We start from the raw sequence: 17,106 nt of genomic DNA, 5'->3' as shown, positions 1-17,106 counted from the left end.
AAAATACTCTGTGCCGTGTTTTCTTTTTTCCTCTCTGTGAAACTGATCAACACCTTTAATAGTAAGGAGATGGGCATTTGATTTCAGTATGTACAGAATCTGGCTGACAAATGATAACGTATGTCAAATTGAAGTTACCATTTCACAGTAAAATTCTCGTCCTTCCCTTCCCTTCCCTTCCCTTCCCTTCCCTTCCCTTCCCTTCCCTTCCCTTCTCCTTTTTTCTCTTCTCCTTTTTTCTCTTTTCACTTTGCCCCATCTTTTCAGTATCTTATACATGTTAAATTCTTTTTAAAGATTTCTTAGAATATATTGTAATTAGTATCTATAGTAGGATATAGTAAGTTGTCACAACAGATTAATAGGCTCATGCTCTATACAACAGCATGAGTTTGTCCCTTTCAAGGTCCAAGCACAATATAAAAACATACAAATGAAACAACACATTTTTTCTTCATAAGATTTCTTTGTGGAGACTTGAAGCTGTCTTCCTGAAATGTCCAAGTCAGAAATACAAAGGGAAAAAGATTAGTCGGTGTTAGCAATTCAATAAGCAAAAAGCTCCTGTAATAGATTTTGGCTTTTTCAATGTGTTCTAAAAACAACCCAAACATTTCTTCACATCAAGAAGTTTGACATCTCCACAACACACAGAAGTTTGTACATTTAAAAAATAATTTAGACTGAGATTCTGCAAATCCAAACATTCTACCACTGAAATGTTTCTTATCAGGAGGCTGGTGAAAGAGAGCAAATCTTGAAGGGCAAGAATTGGCCCTGCAGCTCAGTGAATGCCGCAGCAGGGAGAGAGTAGTAAGGATCCATATGGAATTAAATAGATCTTTGTAAGCCTTGTGCTGCAAATTGTTATTTCCATATGTGTAGAGCGGACGCAAGCTGCCAGATCGGGATCATAATGCTTTTTTTTTCCTCTTTCAATCAGTATCAACTGCTAGAGCCACGAGGGCATTAATTGAATGGGTTGTTCCCACCCTGCAAAGGCCCTAGACACCATTTCAGTCTAGCTGACCTCTACCCATGGGCTGATGACTTGGCCTCAGCCCATCCCACAGATGTTCCTAGTGCCCAGAGCTGGGGGTGCCCCTGTTGCCCCTCACTGCCCCTCTCCCTGCTGGGTTTGTGGGATGGGCACGGTCCCACCCTGCCACCCCACAGGGGCCGTGCCATGCCCAGACCCAGGGAGCAGCCAGCTCTTGTGTGATGTGCACACCTACACAAAATGTGAAGCTACAGAAAATCGAGTCCATAAACTAGAAATGCAAGCACTGCGTGGGTGCCTGCTGGGTGTATAAGCTGGGCTGGCAGAGGGTCAGCTTGGTTGGAGCTGGCATTTCTGAGAGGCATGATGGGGAGCATGAAGTATTATCCTGTCTTTTTTTCCTACAGAAACACAAGTCCTTTTTTCAATGGATTACACTATAAAGAATTTAAATTTTATCTTATTTCAGTGCTCCAGACTGTTTGGAACTGTCTAACATGTATGCCCTTCCGTCTCACAGACAGAGGTTAATCTCATTGAAAATCAAGTTGTTATTTACAGATTTGATTTAATCAGGCAGAAGCATAATTAAAAATGTGCTATTACCCAAAAACAGACATTACATAAATTTCATTCCATTTTTCACTCTTCCTGGCTCCTATCTCCAGAATCTGACATTAACCACAACAAACACAAAAGTGGATAAAGCAAGCCAAATTCCACTTTCTCTATTCCAGTGTAAATATAGGAGTAATGCTGTTGAAGTAATCACTTTGAGGTAGAATCACTCCATGAGACCAGGATTTTCTCTGAACAGCCACTAATTGTCTGGAAACTATGCTGATCTTGAGGCCAGATTTTTATCTTGTGCATTGACAAGTCTCATACAAGAGCACTGGCATGGAGGGGATCTCTGGGGCACACACAGTGGGACAGCCCAGCAGTCCCAGAGGCTGGGGACACCTGCAAACATGGTCCTTTATTAGAAGATGACACTCAGCTTGTGGCGTGTCATTCTGAAAAGCACGTAAGGCTTCAGAGCCCTGGTGAAGTTTTCAAAATGCATTAGAATCATAGAATCATAGAATCACTAAAGTTGGAAAAGACCTACAAGATCATCCAGTCCAACTGTCCACCTATCACCAATAGTTCTCACTAAACCATGTCTCTCAACACTATATCTAAACGTTTCATGAACACCTCCAGCATCGGTGACTCAACCACCTCCCTGGCAGCCCATTCCAGCGCCTGACCACTCTTTCAGAAAAGTAGTATTTCCTAATGTCCTAATCACCCCTGGCACAGCTTGAGGCCATTCCCTCTAGACCTATCACTAGTTACATGAGAGAAGAGGCCAACCCCCAGCTCACTGCAACCTCCCTTCAGGTAGTTATAGAGAGCGATAAGGTCTCCCCTGAGCCTCCTCTTCTCCAGACTGAACAATCTCAGCTCCCTCAGCTGCTCCTCATAAGGCCTGTGCTCCAAACCTCTCACCAGCTTTGATGCCCTTCTTTGGACACGCTCCAGGCACTTAATGCCTTTCTTGTAGTGAGGGGCCCAAGACTGAACACAGTACTTAAGGTGTGGCCTCATCAGTGCTGAGTACAGAGGGACAATTACTTCCCTACTCCTACTGGCAACACTGTTCCTGATACAAGCCAGGATGCCATTGGCCTTCTTGGCCACCTGGGCACACTGCTTGCTCATGTTCAGCTGAGCATCAGCCAATACCCACAGGTCCATTTCTTCCACACAGTCATCCAGCCACTCTGCCCCAAGCCTGTAGCATTGCCTGGGGTTGTTGTGGCCAAAGTGCAGGACCCGGCACTTGGTCTTGTTGAACTTCATCCCATCGGCCTCAGCCCAGCTATCCAACCTGTCCAGATCCCTCTGCAGGACCTTCCTACCCCAGGCAGATCAACAGTTCCTCCCAACTTGGTGTCATCTGCAAACTTACTGAGGGTGCACTCAATCCCCTTGACCAGGACATCAATAAAGAACAGGACAGGCCCTAGCACCGACCCCTAGGGAACACCGCTTGTGACCGGTCGCCAGCTGGATTTAACTCCATTAATCACCACTCTCTGGGCCCAGCCCTCCAGCCAGTTCTTCACACAGCAAAGAGTGTACCTGTCCAAGCCACGGGCTGCCAGCTTCTCTAGGAGAATACTGTGGGAGACAGTGTCAAAGGCTTTGCTGAAGTCTAGGTAGACTACAACAACAGCCTTTCCCTCATCAACCAGGATGGTCACTTGGACGTAGGAGATGAGTTTGGTCAAGCAGGACATGCCTTTCATGAACCCATGCTGGCTGGGCCTTGATCCCCCAGCTGTCTTGCACGGGACGTGTGATCTCATAGAATCATAGAATCATAGAATCATAGAATCATAGAATCATAGAATGGCCCGGGTTGAAAAGGACCTCAAAGATCATCGAGTCTCAACCCCCTGCTAAGTGCAGGGTCGCCAACCACTAGATCAGGCTGCCCAGAGCCATGTCCAGTCTGGTCTTGAATGCCTCCAGAGACGGGGCATCCACAACCTCCCTGGGCAACCTGTTCCAGTGTGTCACCATCCTCTGTGTAAAAAACTTCCACCTAATATCTAACCTAAATCTCCCCTGTCTCAGCTTAAAACCATTCCCCCTTGTCCTATCGCTATCTACCCTCACAAACAATCAATTCCCCTCCTGTTTATACGCTCCCTTCAAGTATTGGAAGGCCACAATGAGGTCTTCCCGGAGCCTTCTCTTCTCCAAACTAAACAAGCCCAGTTCCCTCAATCTTTCCTCATAGGAGAGGTGCTCCAGCCCTCTGATCATCTTGGTGGCCCTCCTCTGAACTCTTTCCAAGAGCTCCACGTCCTTCTTGTGCTGGGGGCCCTAGGCCTTGACACAGTACTCCAGATGGGGCCTCACAAGAGCCGAGTAGAGGGGGACCACCACCTCCCTCTCCCTGCTGACCACTCCTCTTTTAATCTCAGTCAAGACGATCTGTTCCATAACCTTATCTGGCACTGAGTTCAGGCTGACAGGCCTGTAGTTCCCCAGATCCTCCTTACAACCCTTCTTGTATGCAGGAGTCACAACTGCAAACCATAAGCAACTGACCTAACTTCTCAGCTGTCAGCCAGGACAACTTCTGTCAATTTTATTTGCCACCTTGCATGTTCTGGTACAGTTCGTACCAGCCCTCATGGGAAAATTCCCCCCAGTCAAGGCAGACTATGTCACTGATAAATGCCTTTATCAGATTCTAGGGCATTTTTAGTAAAAATGACCTTGTAAATAATAAGAATGGCTGGATTTTAAGTGAGAGACTGAGAAATAAAATGACTCCCACTGCTTTGATATTTTGAAAATCAAACAAATTGAACTTCTGGTATTGACTATAAGCTCTTTATTTTTTGTGAAGACATTAATATATGGTTGAGGAATCTGACCACATTCAACATAGTTATGAGGGAGGCTGTTTAAACATGACTGAGTGCACACTGAAGCAAATGAGACCATTAAATGTCAGCACTGCTAATAAGGCCTTTATGGATTGTTTTCTCAGAAATATTTAGCTAATGTTCTTTTCCACTGGCTGATCCCTCTGGGCACCATCAGTCATTCTAGGACTAGGAATCACAAGTTCAGATGGCTCAGAAAGTTCTAGGTCACTCTCCCTCTCTTAAGGGAAACAAAGACAACGTAAAACTATGTGAAGATTGATGGCTGCATAGCTAACCCACAGAGTGTGGCAATGGCCAGCTGTGGACTTGCTGTGAACATCCCACAGCAGGGATGCAAGGTAGTGATGTGAGGTCTTAAGAGCCTCTGCTGTCTGAGAGGCACAGATGCAGTATCTCGTTCTGCACTACTAAGCCACTGTGATTTTGCAGATAAGAAAGGACCAAGAATATTAATATTTCTCATCTACACTTCCTTGCAAAAGGAAGTTAAGTATATCTTTCCATCCTACTCAGATACTTGTGCACATGTACTGGAAGTGAACTCAAAGCTAGCAGGGAAACATAAATGTAAGAATACAGCCAAGATAGATTGTGACTAATAATTACTGGCTTTTGACCCAGTTTTTATTCATAAAAGATTGATGGGAAATCTCTTATGATTGTTTCAGAACAATGCCAATTGGTAAATTTTAAAATTAAGATGTGCATAGCTGGATAAGGGAGGAAGATTAGATCATATACCAAGAAGTCTCAAGACTGGGAATTCGCTACAATTCCTTAATTCTTAAACTTAAAAAAAATGTTAATGAGTACAATCTGAGTATAGTGGTAATGCATTGAGATTTCCTAGAAACTTGATGATACAGATCCTCTGTCCAGCATGTAGCTTCAATAGGAATGTAATGTGTGGAGTATCTTTTCATGGTAGATCTGTCATGTCAACAGATCTGCAACAACATATCAGGATCAGAGTAACTTTTAGAATACTTTTCTGACATTAAAAGAATCAGATGATCTTTCATGTTCATGCACAAGGGCAATGACTATGCTGCTTGTTCAATATAAAAGGTGATGGAACAAATGCCTGTGCCACTCTTGCTTAGAAAAGCTGTTCCAGAAATCACTGCATATTAGAAGCAATGAGTGTGTCTATAGTCTTCCAGTGAAAGCTTTGGCATGCGCTCATGCTCTGATTTGGTACCTATTGAAAAGCCACTTTCTAAACTTGGAAGAACATTCTAATCCTTTGTTCATATCATTCTCTTTATTATCTTTGGTGCTGGCTTTAGTGAAGATAGAACAAGATTGTTGTTAACATGAATACCATCTGCTTGTTCTGATTTTTGCTATTTGGATAAAAAAATGAATTTCTCAAGTGTCATTTTTCCTTGAAGAAACATTATTTGGCACATATAAACAACATTGTTTCCTATTCCAACTTGCAGACAAAAGTGTACATTTTTGAAAAGGACAACTAGAAAAAAGAAGTCTAATTTATGATTCACTTCTCTGCCTAACATTTAACTCTATGTGATCAGGTATTGCTTTGGAATGTAGGGGACTCCTGAAAAAGAGATCTTGGAAGTCTTATTCCAACTTCTAGCTCCATGAGCCTTGGTGAACTGAAAACTCTGATTTTGGCCTCCTCATTCAGCCTGAAATTTCAAAAGCATGGCCTTAAGTTATCTTTAACCTTCAGACTAACAGTTTATCTTTTAGAGCAACCCCCAGGGAACAGGAGTCATGGGTTTAATGCTGTACATCCTCTCTTGGTCTTTGGTGATTCACACTTCCAAAAAGACCGCTGCAATGAAGTAGAGAGGCATCCTCCTCTCCTCCTTGTAAAACTGGATCGTTATGCATGAGGAAATGTAAGAGTCAGAAGTCAAGGCCAATACAGGTCCTGATTCTGTGGCCTAACATGTGGCTTCCCAAAGGTCATTTGTTTGGGGACCACTGTTGGAAGTAGCCTTCTGTATTCCCCCTAAGCCTAAACTCGGGACTTTGAACATCATCATCATCATCTTGAAATTTACTACCATTTTCTCCTAACCTCATCTCTATTACCCTTCCTACAGTCCCACCATTTTGGTTCACAGCTCCATCTTTCCTTAAGAACCCCCACCCCACTGCTGAAAACTCCTCCTATTCTTCATTTTCCAACACCTGTGTGCCTTTCCCTGGCCAAACGCACTCTGAAACCACCAAGTCCCTCTAAGGCACATCCTTATCCCAACAACCCTGTTCTCCCTACCTTCTCCAAATGAATTTTTCCCAGAGCCTTAGCTGGAACACCTGTCCCAGGCTAACTAATTTCCCGTAGGCACATGAGAAGAACAGCAGGGGAGGTATGGGAACTGGAGACAGCTTCACACATCAGTAGGTTACTGGCGAGCCGATGACAGGAGCAACTGCGTGACAGCTCTTGTCATGATTTGTCAAAGATCTTGGACAGGCAAAACCAGCAGTTGTGGACATTGTTTCTGCTTGGCTGATGCACAATACAGAGCGGGAACATTTAGCCTACTGCTTCAGGCTTTCATCTGGCAAAGGGTAGTCTTTGTTCCCATCCTTGATCCTCAGGTCGTATCTGCTTCTCATCCATCAGCTCTGTGTAAAATGCATAGGCAGTCTTAGGCTTCAGTTCCCGACAAGCTGCTTCCTCCTGGACATGTGCTTAAATTGTTCTCTGCAAACAGCTTTGCTGTCCCTGATTTAAGTCTCATGAAAATCCATGAGCTTTATTTGGGTACACCCAGTAGTATATCAGATCAAACACTGCTGTGAAGTTTGTGCTTATAGTTAACTACTGCCTTGGAGTCATCATTTGCTGTTCTCCTGTAATGCTGCACATTCATATGTTAATTCACTCTTGGAAGCTGTTGTGCCTGCCTGTACTGTAAGCCTTTATCAAATGACAGCAAAATTAATAGTTTGGTTTCTGCCAATTTGATATAAGATGTTTAATATGAAAAGCAGAATATAAATCACTGAAGATAATTTTGGAGCATCACTTACTTCTCTTCAATAATCTTTTCATTCTTTTTTCTTCATTGCTATCAATATCAAGATGCAGCCTCTCATTTCCTACTCTTGGTAAAGAGTGTGGATGTGGATGTGCTGGTCTTTTTCCCTGCTGAATAGTTCTGGTCATGCCATATATCACAGCAAGGCCATGGAAATAACATGAACTTCGGGTAAATATGTTCGTTTGGGTTTTCAAATCAATCGGTCAAAGCCAATCATATAGCAGAGGAAGGAATGAAAAGAAGGATTTCTATATTGATTCATTTTGTAATTTAATTATGAGTTTGAGAATGAACCTGATTTTCTCTGTAAAAAAAGGTTTATGGTATTTCACGGATATTTTTTTGAATCCTTGACCGCATTTCTTCTCTTTCTCCCCACAGAAACCAGTGGACTCTGATTTGCTTCTGTTCTGTAAGTTGGCTCTGAAGGAATGGAACTCCAACAAAACCCCTCGCAGACATGTTCTGAGAGTCCAGAAATGAATTAGAGGAAACAACTTGACTCATGACACCTCACCTGACTCATGACTGAATCTTGGCTAATGCAACGCTAATTTCAAACACCTTTGTATATCAGGTACTGCAACTCCTCAACACATTCCTGTTTGTGCAGTGTTTTTTCTTTAGCCCCTCAGTATATACTATGCAACAGAGAAAGCCAGTTTACACTGAATTGTTTATGAAGACATCCAATTTTCTTGCAAGATATTGTGCTGTAGCTCATTTTACATGGCAATTCAGGCCAAGCTTAAAAAGAAAGCCCTGTTAGCACCAGATCCATAGGATGGTGGTCTGTTCCCACCTGGCCCGTTACAGCAAAGTAACGGTGCTGTGGTCACCAGGGTGTACCACCAAGCATTGAAGCTGTAATTGTCTTACTGGTGTCCCTTCTCCAAACTTGGCAAGTTCCTGCTACGGTTAGTCAGGATGGAGATTCATTTACAAGAATAAGGGCTTCAAAATGAAGTAAAGGTGCGTGCTTTTTGTTCACTAGAAAACACTGCTACCACTGTCCATCTGAATGGAATCAGGGTATCATCATATACATAAAGTCTTCTCCATATGCACTTTTTCCAGATTCAACGATGTTTGTGTTGCTGTACATTACAAGTTTTGCCATCTACACCAGTGAACAACCTCTTCAAAACCAGTTCAAAGGAGAGAACTACTATACCAGATACATCTGCAGTATCCCTGGGTTGCCAGGCCCTGTGGGCCCCCCCGGAGCTAACGGAGCCCCAGGGCCGCATGGACGCATTGGTCTTCCAGGAAGAGATGGCAGAGATGGCAGGAAGGGTGAAAAAGGTGAAAAGGGGAGCGCAGGTATTGAATACTTGTGTCAACTAACACAGTAGTGCATCAAAATAAGAGCTTTCATCATCACTGTTACACATACGTATACATATGATGAACATGTGTGTATGTGCCTGTGTGGGCTTAGTGTGATGCATGTATATATGGTGAGAGAAAGAAAATATTCAGATATATTTTAGATATGTCTAATATGCATATAGTTAAACGTGTGCAAATAAATGTAATCGCACAGCCTTCCTGTGCGCAGGTGCTAAACAAAAAGGGGACAATGTGTGGCAGCACTGGTGTCAAATAATTAGTCTCATTCGTGCTGTTAGCCAGGAATCAAAGATTAACAGGTTTGTAGGTACAGAATAAAACCACTCAAATAGTAAGTATTATTTAGTGCATTGGCATCACTGTATAGGTAACCATGCTGCTGTCCTTCACACCAGCAGCACCCATGTCTCTGTCAGCAATGGATAGTTCTTCAGTGTTTAATCAAGGCGTATGAAGAAAACTAGGAATACAGAAACAAAGGACTTGCAGGCTGTGTAGACTACTGCTCTGTTCCAACTCGCTGTTCTTTTCACAACTTTCTTAGAAGATGTTGAAAGTATTTTTGAAGTATTTTGAAATTCTGACCTTGCTTTTCTTGTCTGTTCAGATATACTCAGTAGCCTACACAATCGTTTACTGAGATGATGAGTGCAATGATTAACTAACTTAAAATATTTTTGAAGGTTTAAGAGGAAAAACTGGGCCATTAGGACCAACCGGAGAGAAAGGAGACCAAGGTCAGTCTGGGAAAAAAGGACCTGGAGGACTGATTGGTGCCAAGGGTGAAGTAGGTCCAGCTGGACCACCTGGACCTAAGGGAGATAAAGGAGACCGAGGAGAGCCAGGTGCACCAGGGGTCTGTAAGTGTGGGAAGATAGTGCTGAAGTCTGCCTTTTCTGTTGGCATCACCACCAGCTACCCTGAGGAAAGACTACCAATTGTATTCAATAAAGTCCTCTTCAACGAGGGTGAACATTATAACCCCTCCACAGGGAAGTTTATTTGTGCCATCCCAGGGATTTATTATTTTTCTTATGACATCACTTTGGCAAATAAGCACCTTGCAATTGGGCTGGTTCACAACGGGAAGTACCGGATAAAGACGTTTGATGCAAACACAGGAAACCACGACGTAGCTTCTGGATCCACTGTGATCTACCTTCAGCCAGAAGATGAAGTATGGCTTGAGATCTTCTATGCTGACCAAAACGGTCTCTTTTCAGACCCAACATGGGCAGATAGCTTGTTTTCTGGATTTCTCTTATATGTTGATACAGATTATCTTGATGCTTTGTCAGACGAAGATGAGCTCTGAAGCAGATGATGTCAAATCACAGCCAAACGAGACAATCTAGCAGATAACTTTATCTAGCTGTGTGTGGGACACAAAGTTGAAAGTGAATAAGCTGAGAATTTATTTTTGCTTTGACAGGAACCAAATCTGAGTTCAGATAGAGATTTCTAGAATCAAATCTGGATTCTTTACCAAACAACAGGGATATCAAAAGGAACTATAATTAACAAAAGACTGCATCGCTCCAGGACGGACTCCTCATGGAAGTTATGTTTACGATACTATTTAAACAAATTTAAGATACTGTACATTGGATTTTATATAAAATATATTAAGTTACAAAGTAGAATTGATATTTTGTATATGATATTAAAGAAAAATCGAACAATTGACGGCAATATTGTCCTTGGTCATTATGAGACAGGTGATACATGAAAACCAAATAAAATTGTTTTCTTTTTAAAGAAAGGAATAAAATAAAGATGTCTGCTGAACAGGTCACAAGCATGTTCTCATCTGATATTTACACCAACAAAAGATATTTGTAAGCAATTAACCTCCTAATATTTCATGAAAATTTGTACCAGCTGAGGACAGTCCAAATGCAGTCCAGAAAGAACAGAATAAAGATATTAAACATATAAAATAATTGAAAGTTGACTGAGCTGAAAAGTTGAGGTTACAGAATCAGTATTCAACTGAGTATTTTCAACGTAATGCTAAGTGGGCTTGCTATTATTGCAATGTTATTCCATATCTTTGTCAAAAATGTGGAGGAAAATATAAACCTTCTGCTGAAAAAAAAAAAAAAGATGCCAAAAAACTGATAGAACAGTAACCAGTAAGGAGAATAAATTACATGGAACAAATTGAATTGCATCACTTAAGCAGACTTACTTGTACTCTACTATGGCCAAATGCAATAAAATAAATGTAGGTCACATATGAGATTGAAGACTGAACTCAGGAAATTGGTGAACTTGGAAAAGATACAGGGGACATTATGGATAATCAGCATATAGGTCATAGGAGTAGGCTGTTGCCACAGTGCTTTGGAGGCATGATTGGTGGAAATTCAAGTAATGAGTAGTATTCATAACGATATAATAATTTATAACGAGTAGTATTACTTATGAAACTGCTACTTATATTCATGTTTCAAAAACATACTAGAAAATTGAAAAAAAAAAAGGTTGCAGCTTTACTAATGAAGACTACTCTGTAAATGTAACAAGGCCAATTTATTTTTCTCGTCAGTGGAATGGTTAAGAAGTGATTTGCATGATTTCTGGTAGTAGTTGTCACTTCATTCTATCAGATAAGGGCATGGCAAGATCCACCACTGAGAGACTATTAATTCCCACTGGAAATGAAGAACACATTTTACAAATGGTAGTAATCGATCACTGTGAAAATTGGCTAGGAGTATCATGCGTTCTTCAGCATTTAACACCTTGTAAGTCAAGACTGGCCATCTATAACTGCATGTTTAGAGATGTACTTACTTTGCAAGAAATGACAATCTTGTTTTATTAGTCCCAGATTTACAGAACTCTGTTATTTCTAACAGTTATGCAAATAGCTTTCAATGCACTACAGTTACATATGGAATATCAACCTATGCACCCTGCATCTAATCCCTTATTTTCCTATGCAATAACATGCACGCCTTTGAGTACACGGTTGTTACTTTATGTAGTGAACAGGTGCAAAGTTCTGCTAGCAAATCAAACTGGCAATGCCTGTACAACCCTCATTTTACTTGACAGTGTGGTAGAAGATGAAAGTGGGTATTTTTCCAACTTGACATCTAATTTATTAGTGTTATACATGTGCTGTTTCTTGTGGAAAATATGGAAGAGAATATTTACGGCCTTGGTTTATCACTGCACTGTACAATCATTTATACATCTGCAAGTCAAGCACAAAATGAGTGTAAAATGCTGCCCAATCATCATTTTTACAGCAATGATTTATGCCAGTTCCTCACAGACAGCACTGATGAAACAAGGCACAGACAACAGCTCTCAGCAGCACGCAGTGCCATCCACAGTGATATTCCACAGGATAGAACAGACAATCACTGTGTGCATATAACGTCCAGGACACGTAATTCAACAGAAACAGGATTGGAGCTGTAATATGCATTATGAAAAAAGAGCAACTAATGAAAGTATTTCATTACATGTTTAATTTACCAAACTAATATGGGAATAGTTCTACAACATTTCACTTGATAGAAAGTTTATATTAGGAGTTGTAAATTATTTTTATTATGGTAAAACTTACAGATATTTCACATCTTCAAAATTAAAAAAATTCCTATAAACCATCCTTATGACAGCAATAAACCATCCATATGACAGTATGACAGATGTTCTTCAGGCTGTACAGAAACATATTTGGTGGTTATAATAAATCTGGAAATTTTCAGACAAAACAAAGTTTTCACCATTGAATAGAGAACGAATACAGCATTAAAATGAAAAGTTACTGGTTGCAATCCTAGCTAAGAGCAAGCTGCTTCCCTGTGATACAAAAATGAATGAAATATAAAAGATATATTTCAACCATACCTATGTTGAAAATGACATCATGAGTATAAGTAAACCAAGAGTTATTGCCTCCCTCTGCTTAATAATTTTAAATTTATGTTTGTACAGTCGTAGAAAAGTCATTTTAGCTTCCCAAAGTTTCCCCGTTTGGATTACACAGCTACTTGAACAGTCTAATATTTTGGCATAAACTGTTAAAAACAAGTAATTCTGCTGAATTATACCCAGAGGTTTTTGCTAGAAGTTTCTTATTACATGTATGGACAACGTATGTACACAAGTACCATGAGTCCCTGACCTTATTCAGGATCTCAAGACATTTTCCTAAAGTAAATCATAGTTATTATTGCTATTTTACTTGAAAATAGATCAACTTTGATGACATGATGTTTCATTAGACATATTCCCTCTGTCTAAATTTGAATTTATAGTGAAAATATCTTGGGCTGAAGTCTTCTCACTGTTTATGCTATCAGGCAAGGGGATAGGTTGGGTTGGTTTCAAGATGTTGTAGGATACAAAGACCAGAGTCTCTTTAGGATTAGCTGAAGTTAATCAGATTTCTACACAGTGTATGTGCCGTAGTGGAGCATGAAGTTAGGCATCTGCACTACATTTGTCATCTAAACTTTGTCTACAAACAGCAGAGAAAAAAAAGTATCACCAGGAGAAACTCCCAGCATGTCTTTGCTGTACCACAATCTCTTGTGCTTTCTGAAGTAGGATGCAAGAACTCATACAAACCTGATACCACTCGGAAGCTTTCCATCTCAGAGATTCACAATTAAAAAAACCATATATATTTACTTAGGATATATGTATGTAGATATACATAAATAAAAATAAAGTTGTTTGAAATAAAATAGCCCCCTCAATCTTTTAATCTCTCAAGCTTTCTTTATACCTGATAGAGTGATAAGAAAGAAGTCAGCCCCATGTTGATAAGCACTTTTAACCTAGATAACTAATTAAACATTATAGTCACACTGAAAACTTCATCTTTAAACTTATATATCTTTCTTTGAATCAATACCTTCACTTTCTTCACTACTGCTTTTCATATCCGCATGATTTATGCTGCCATAATGTTTTTCAGATGCAGTAAGTATAACTAGTCATAAAGAATTTTTCACTGTGCTCACTGCAGAGGAAAAAGTTACTAATAGGTATCAGGACTGAAAGTATTATCTACATTCTTCAAAGCTACATAAATCTGCCTAACAGCATTTATGCATTTTGGTGATGGGCAAAGATACAAAAATCTGAAAAGCACCTCATTTTGTTCCCTACTGAGTATGTTTCTATAGTTGGTGCAGTTCATCTAATACTTTATTTACCTTCCATGAGTCACCTGCTAGGTTATTATTTACCGAACACAGTTTCACATTTACCAAAATATTCCCTTTTCAGTAATCAGTTTAATTTATCCATTGGCACGTATTTCATACTCAGGATAACTGTAATGATGTACCAGGCAATTTAGCCAGCAGGAACTTAAGTTTTATGCAGAAGCATGGCTTATTTAATATATGTATTTCAGTAGGTGATGAATCCCATCCAAGAAATAATACACGAGAGCAGCAGAAGATAAATAGAGTTGAGAAAACAATGTATCACAGGGGCTGATGGTAGTTCACCTGCTCAGCTGCGCTGGTGCTGTTTCATGCAATAGGTATATCTTTCTCAATGAGTAATACATTGCTTTCAAGAAGCAATTTATTCACTTCAGTACAAAGCATTTAGATTTCAGCTTACAGAGCATTTAGAGGTTATATTCTTTTCCACATCACTCCTAACCTCAGCAGTCCACATAGAGGTTATGTCAGTATTTCTGAATTTCAGAGGCCTGATTTGTCCCCACGCTGGCGTGGACAAAGTTCCAAGCACTTGGACAAAAATCTCAGTATTCTCAGTGATGCTTTGTTTTACCCCAGTTGCACACATCCACTTGATTCAGGAAAGTTACTTCCTAAGGCAAAAGAAAAATTAATCAAACATGTTATTCAATTATATTTTCATAGCAAATATATACAAAAGTGTCTTGGATTATTTGGCATTTGGCTTATATCCTTCAATTCTGCATGCAATTATTTTGATATCACTGAGCAGCTACCTGCTGAAAGAGCTGTAAGGAAGTTTTTGCCTATATGGAGATTGTTCCTGCAGCAGAAATCATTAGTGTGAAATTTATCTTATCTGACATTAATTTCTAAAACATCATTGCCTAGCTAAATTAGATGCTAGCTTTCCTGTCATCAGTGCAGAGTAATAGGTGGGGTAAATCTCAGTTTGGACGACAGTGTATTCAACACCTGCTTTAAGAAAGAAAGGGGCTGGAGGTACTGTCACTTTGTATTACCTGTATCTATCTATGTGACGAACCGAGGTTAGCATTCAGCTTTGAGATGATAAAAGTATGACTGCCGCTCTTAGACAACAAAGTGGAAGAACTGGTGTAATTTAATATTGCAATTTACATGTCTCTCAGTTAGAAGATATGGATTGATGAGAAGAACGCAGCAGTACCCTTATAATGATGCAAGTGACCTCTTGGCAGACCTTTCATTAAGTAATGCTCCAGTTCCTCCTTGGACAACTTCAGCTGCAGTAACTGAGCTGTCCTCCAGAAGGTTTTACGATATATGAAGGTGGGCTAGGTAATTCACTTATGTCCCCAAATTCAACAAACTTAAGGATTTTTAAGGAATTACAAATAAATAATAAAATTGTTGCTTTTCAAATGTAAAGCACCTGTCAGAATCTTTATCACAATATAAAACATAATACTACATTCATAAAGTTGTTTCTGTGAAAGAATAGCCTTGCTTCTGTCATGTTAACAAAGGGGCAAGAAAGACTGAATTACTGAAAAACAAAATAATCGTGTTTCTCAAGAGGCTCCAAAAGTGAACTCTTAGCAAGAAGCAGATGAGATTTCTAGAACTGAGTGAACTGTATAAAAAAACATTTACCAGCATTCTCTTTTCGTTCTTTACTTTCAAACAAGTGTTATTCATAGGTTTGGAAGACAGCGAAAAGGATTTAAACTTTGAGTTGAAAAACAACCTCTTTAATCATCTGAAAACTTGTCTACCACTGCTGCTGCCGCCAAAGCAGCAGGCTTTCCTCCTTTCCCCACCACCTGCATCTTCTGGCAGATGGTCAGATAAGTGAACACTGATTTTTCCTCCATGTGTGACAAATTTCAAGGAATTTTATTTGTGAATTCAGTCATGCTGGAGTGAGGTGCAATCAGTTTAAAATAATCATGCTGAGCAGAGTTTGTTCTCCCTTCTCTGTAACCTCTCTGAAGCTGAGATCACTGCAGAGCTGCCTCTAGAAGCCGAAACTGCTATTTTAATAATACGACAGCATGTACTCTTACTTTGTGAAATCACCCTGTGGCCTGCCTCATTTCGAGCAGCCTCTCCCTGAGCAGCAGATGTAGGGCGCTGTGTTAAGATGGCAGTACTGAGAACGGGGCCCACAGTCATTGCCCCAGCCATGAAACCCGAAGGCTCTCTTTCATTAAAGATCAACATTTTGCTTTTGATAGTGGTTTCTCTCTACAAGCTCCCACATGTTTTGTCTGCATCAGAGGCTGCACTTGACTGTCCTTGGCAAAACAACAGTGACAGTGTTGCACCTAACAAAGCGGAGCTTCCCACATCATCTCACTTGGAGCACAGCATCTGCTGCACAGTGCTATCAAGGACACCGGGCTTGTTTGTTTTTATGATGCTGACCAAGATAAATGTGCTTTTCTTTCCTCCAGAAATCATATACGGCTTAAATTCTGTCTTTTTCCTGATAGTGGAGTTATGCCTGTCCTGACATATGTTTTTAAGTAGCTTTTCATCCTGGTAAGCAAAGGCCCCCACTGCTCCTTTAGGGTACTATATTAATGTTCCTTACATAATGCTGTTCGTATTTGTCCACCATTTAAACTGTTTACACAACTGTTTCTGAGACTGGAATAGGTTGCTGGGACACAGGCTTATTAGCAAAACAAGATGTTTAACCTGAATTTCTGCCAAAAGCCTGTATGAAGGTTCACCCACTGGATGATTTCCATAGGCTCAGATACAGTGAGACTTCGCAGATATCAGAAATTGTGTACCGAACACGTCACCTTCAAAAACCTGACATTTCTTTTCCATTCTTGAAAAATATTGTGACATCAGCTCTTTCTCATCAGCTGTGATAGTTCTACTTAATTAAATTAAATGTCCATACTACTGATCTTTTATCTTCTGTGACTGTTTACTTCTTCCCATGACTCTTTCTAACAGCGTTCTGAAATAGGAAACAATTCAGCCATCTCCTTTCTTGTGATTCCAGCTACTAAAGCTTTGCAGCAACAGACCTTCAGAAGTTATAGGGGCTGATTACACAGGCACAATTATGAACAGGTCTAGTA

The 17,106-nt window shown here is 40.3% G+C and overlaps 1 protein-coding gene across 4 annotated transcripts in view; it reads left to right on the top strand.

Moving 5' to 3' along the window:
• C1QTNF7 (C1q and TNF related 7) overlaps nt 1–10,630 on the top strand; it is a 47,060-nt gene extending 36,430 nt beyond the window's left edge. For 3 of the 4 annotated variants that reach the window (XM_021396358.1, XM_021396357.1, XM_021396359.1), the window contains exons 2-4: nt 7,866–8,061; nt 8,562–8,807; nt 9,521–10,630. In XM_021396358.1, the coding sequence (XP_021252033.1) occupies nt 8,570–8,807; nt 9,521–10,152 (870 nt within the window). In that variant the 5' untranslated portion in view covers nt 7,866–8,061; nt 8,562–8,569 and the 3' untranslated portion in view covers nt 10,153–10,630. The remainder of the gene's footprint in view (nt 1–7,865; nt 8,062–8,561; nt 8,808–9,520) is intronic. The other variant, XM_021396360.1, reaches the window with a different exon arrangement.

Source organism: Numida meleagris, chromosome 4 (genome assembly GCF_002078875.1).
Source record: "Numida meleagris isolate 19003 breed g44 Domestic line chromosome 4, NumMel1.0, whole genome shotgun sequence".
NCBI lineage: Eukaryota > Metazoa > Chordata > Aves > Galliformes > Numididae > Numida > Numida meleagris.
This window is presented reverse-complemented; position numbering and strand designations above follow the sequence as displayed.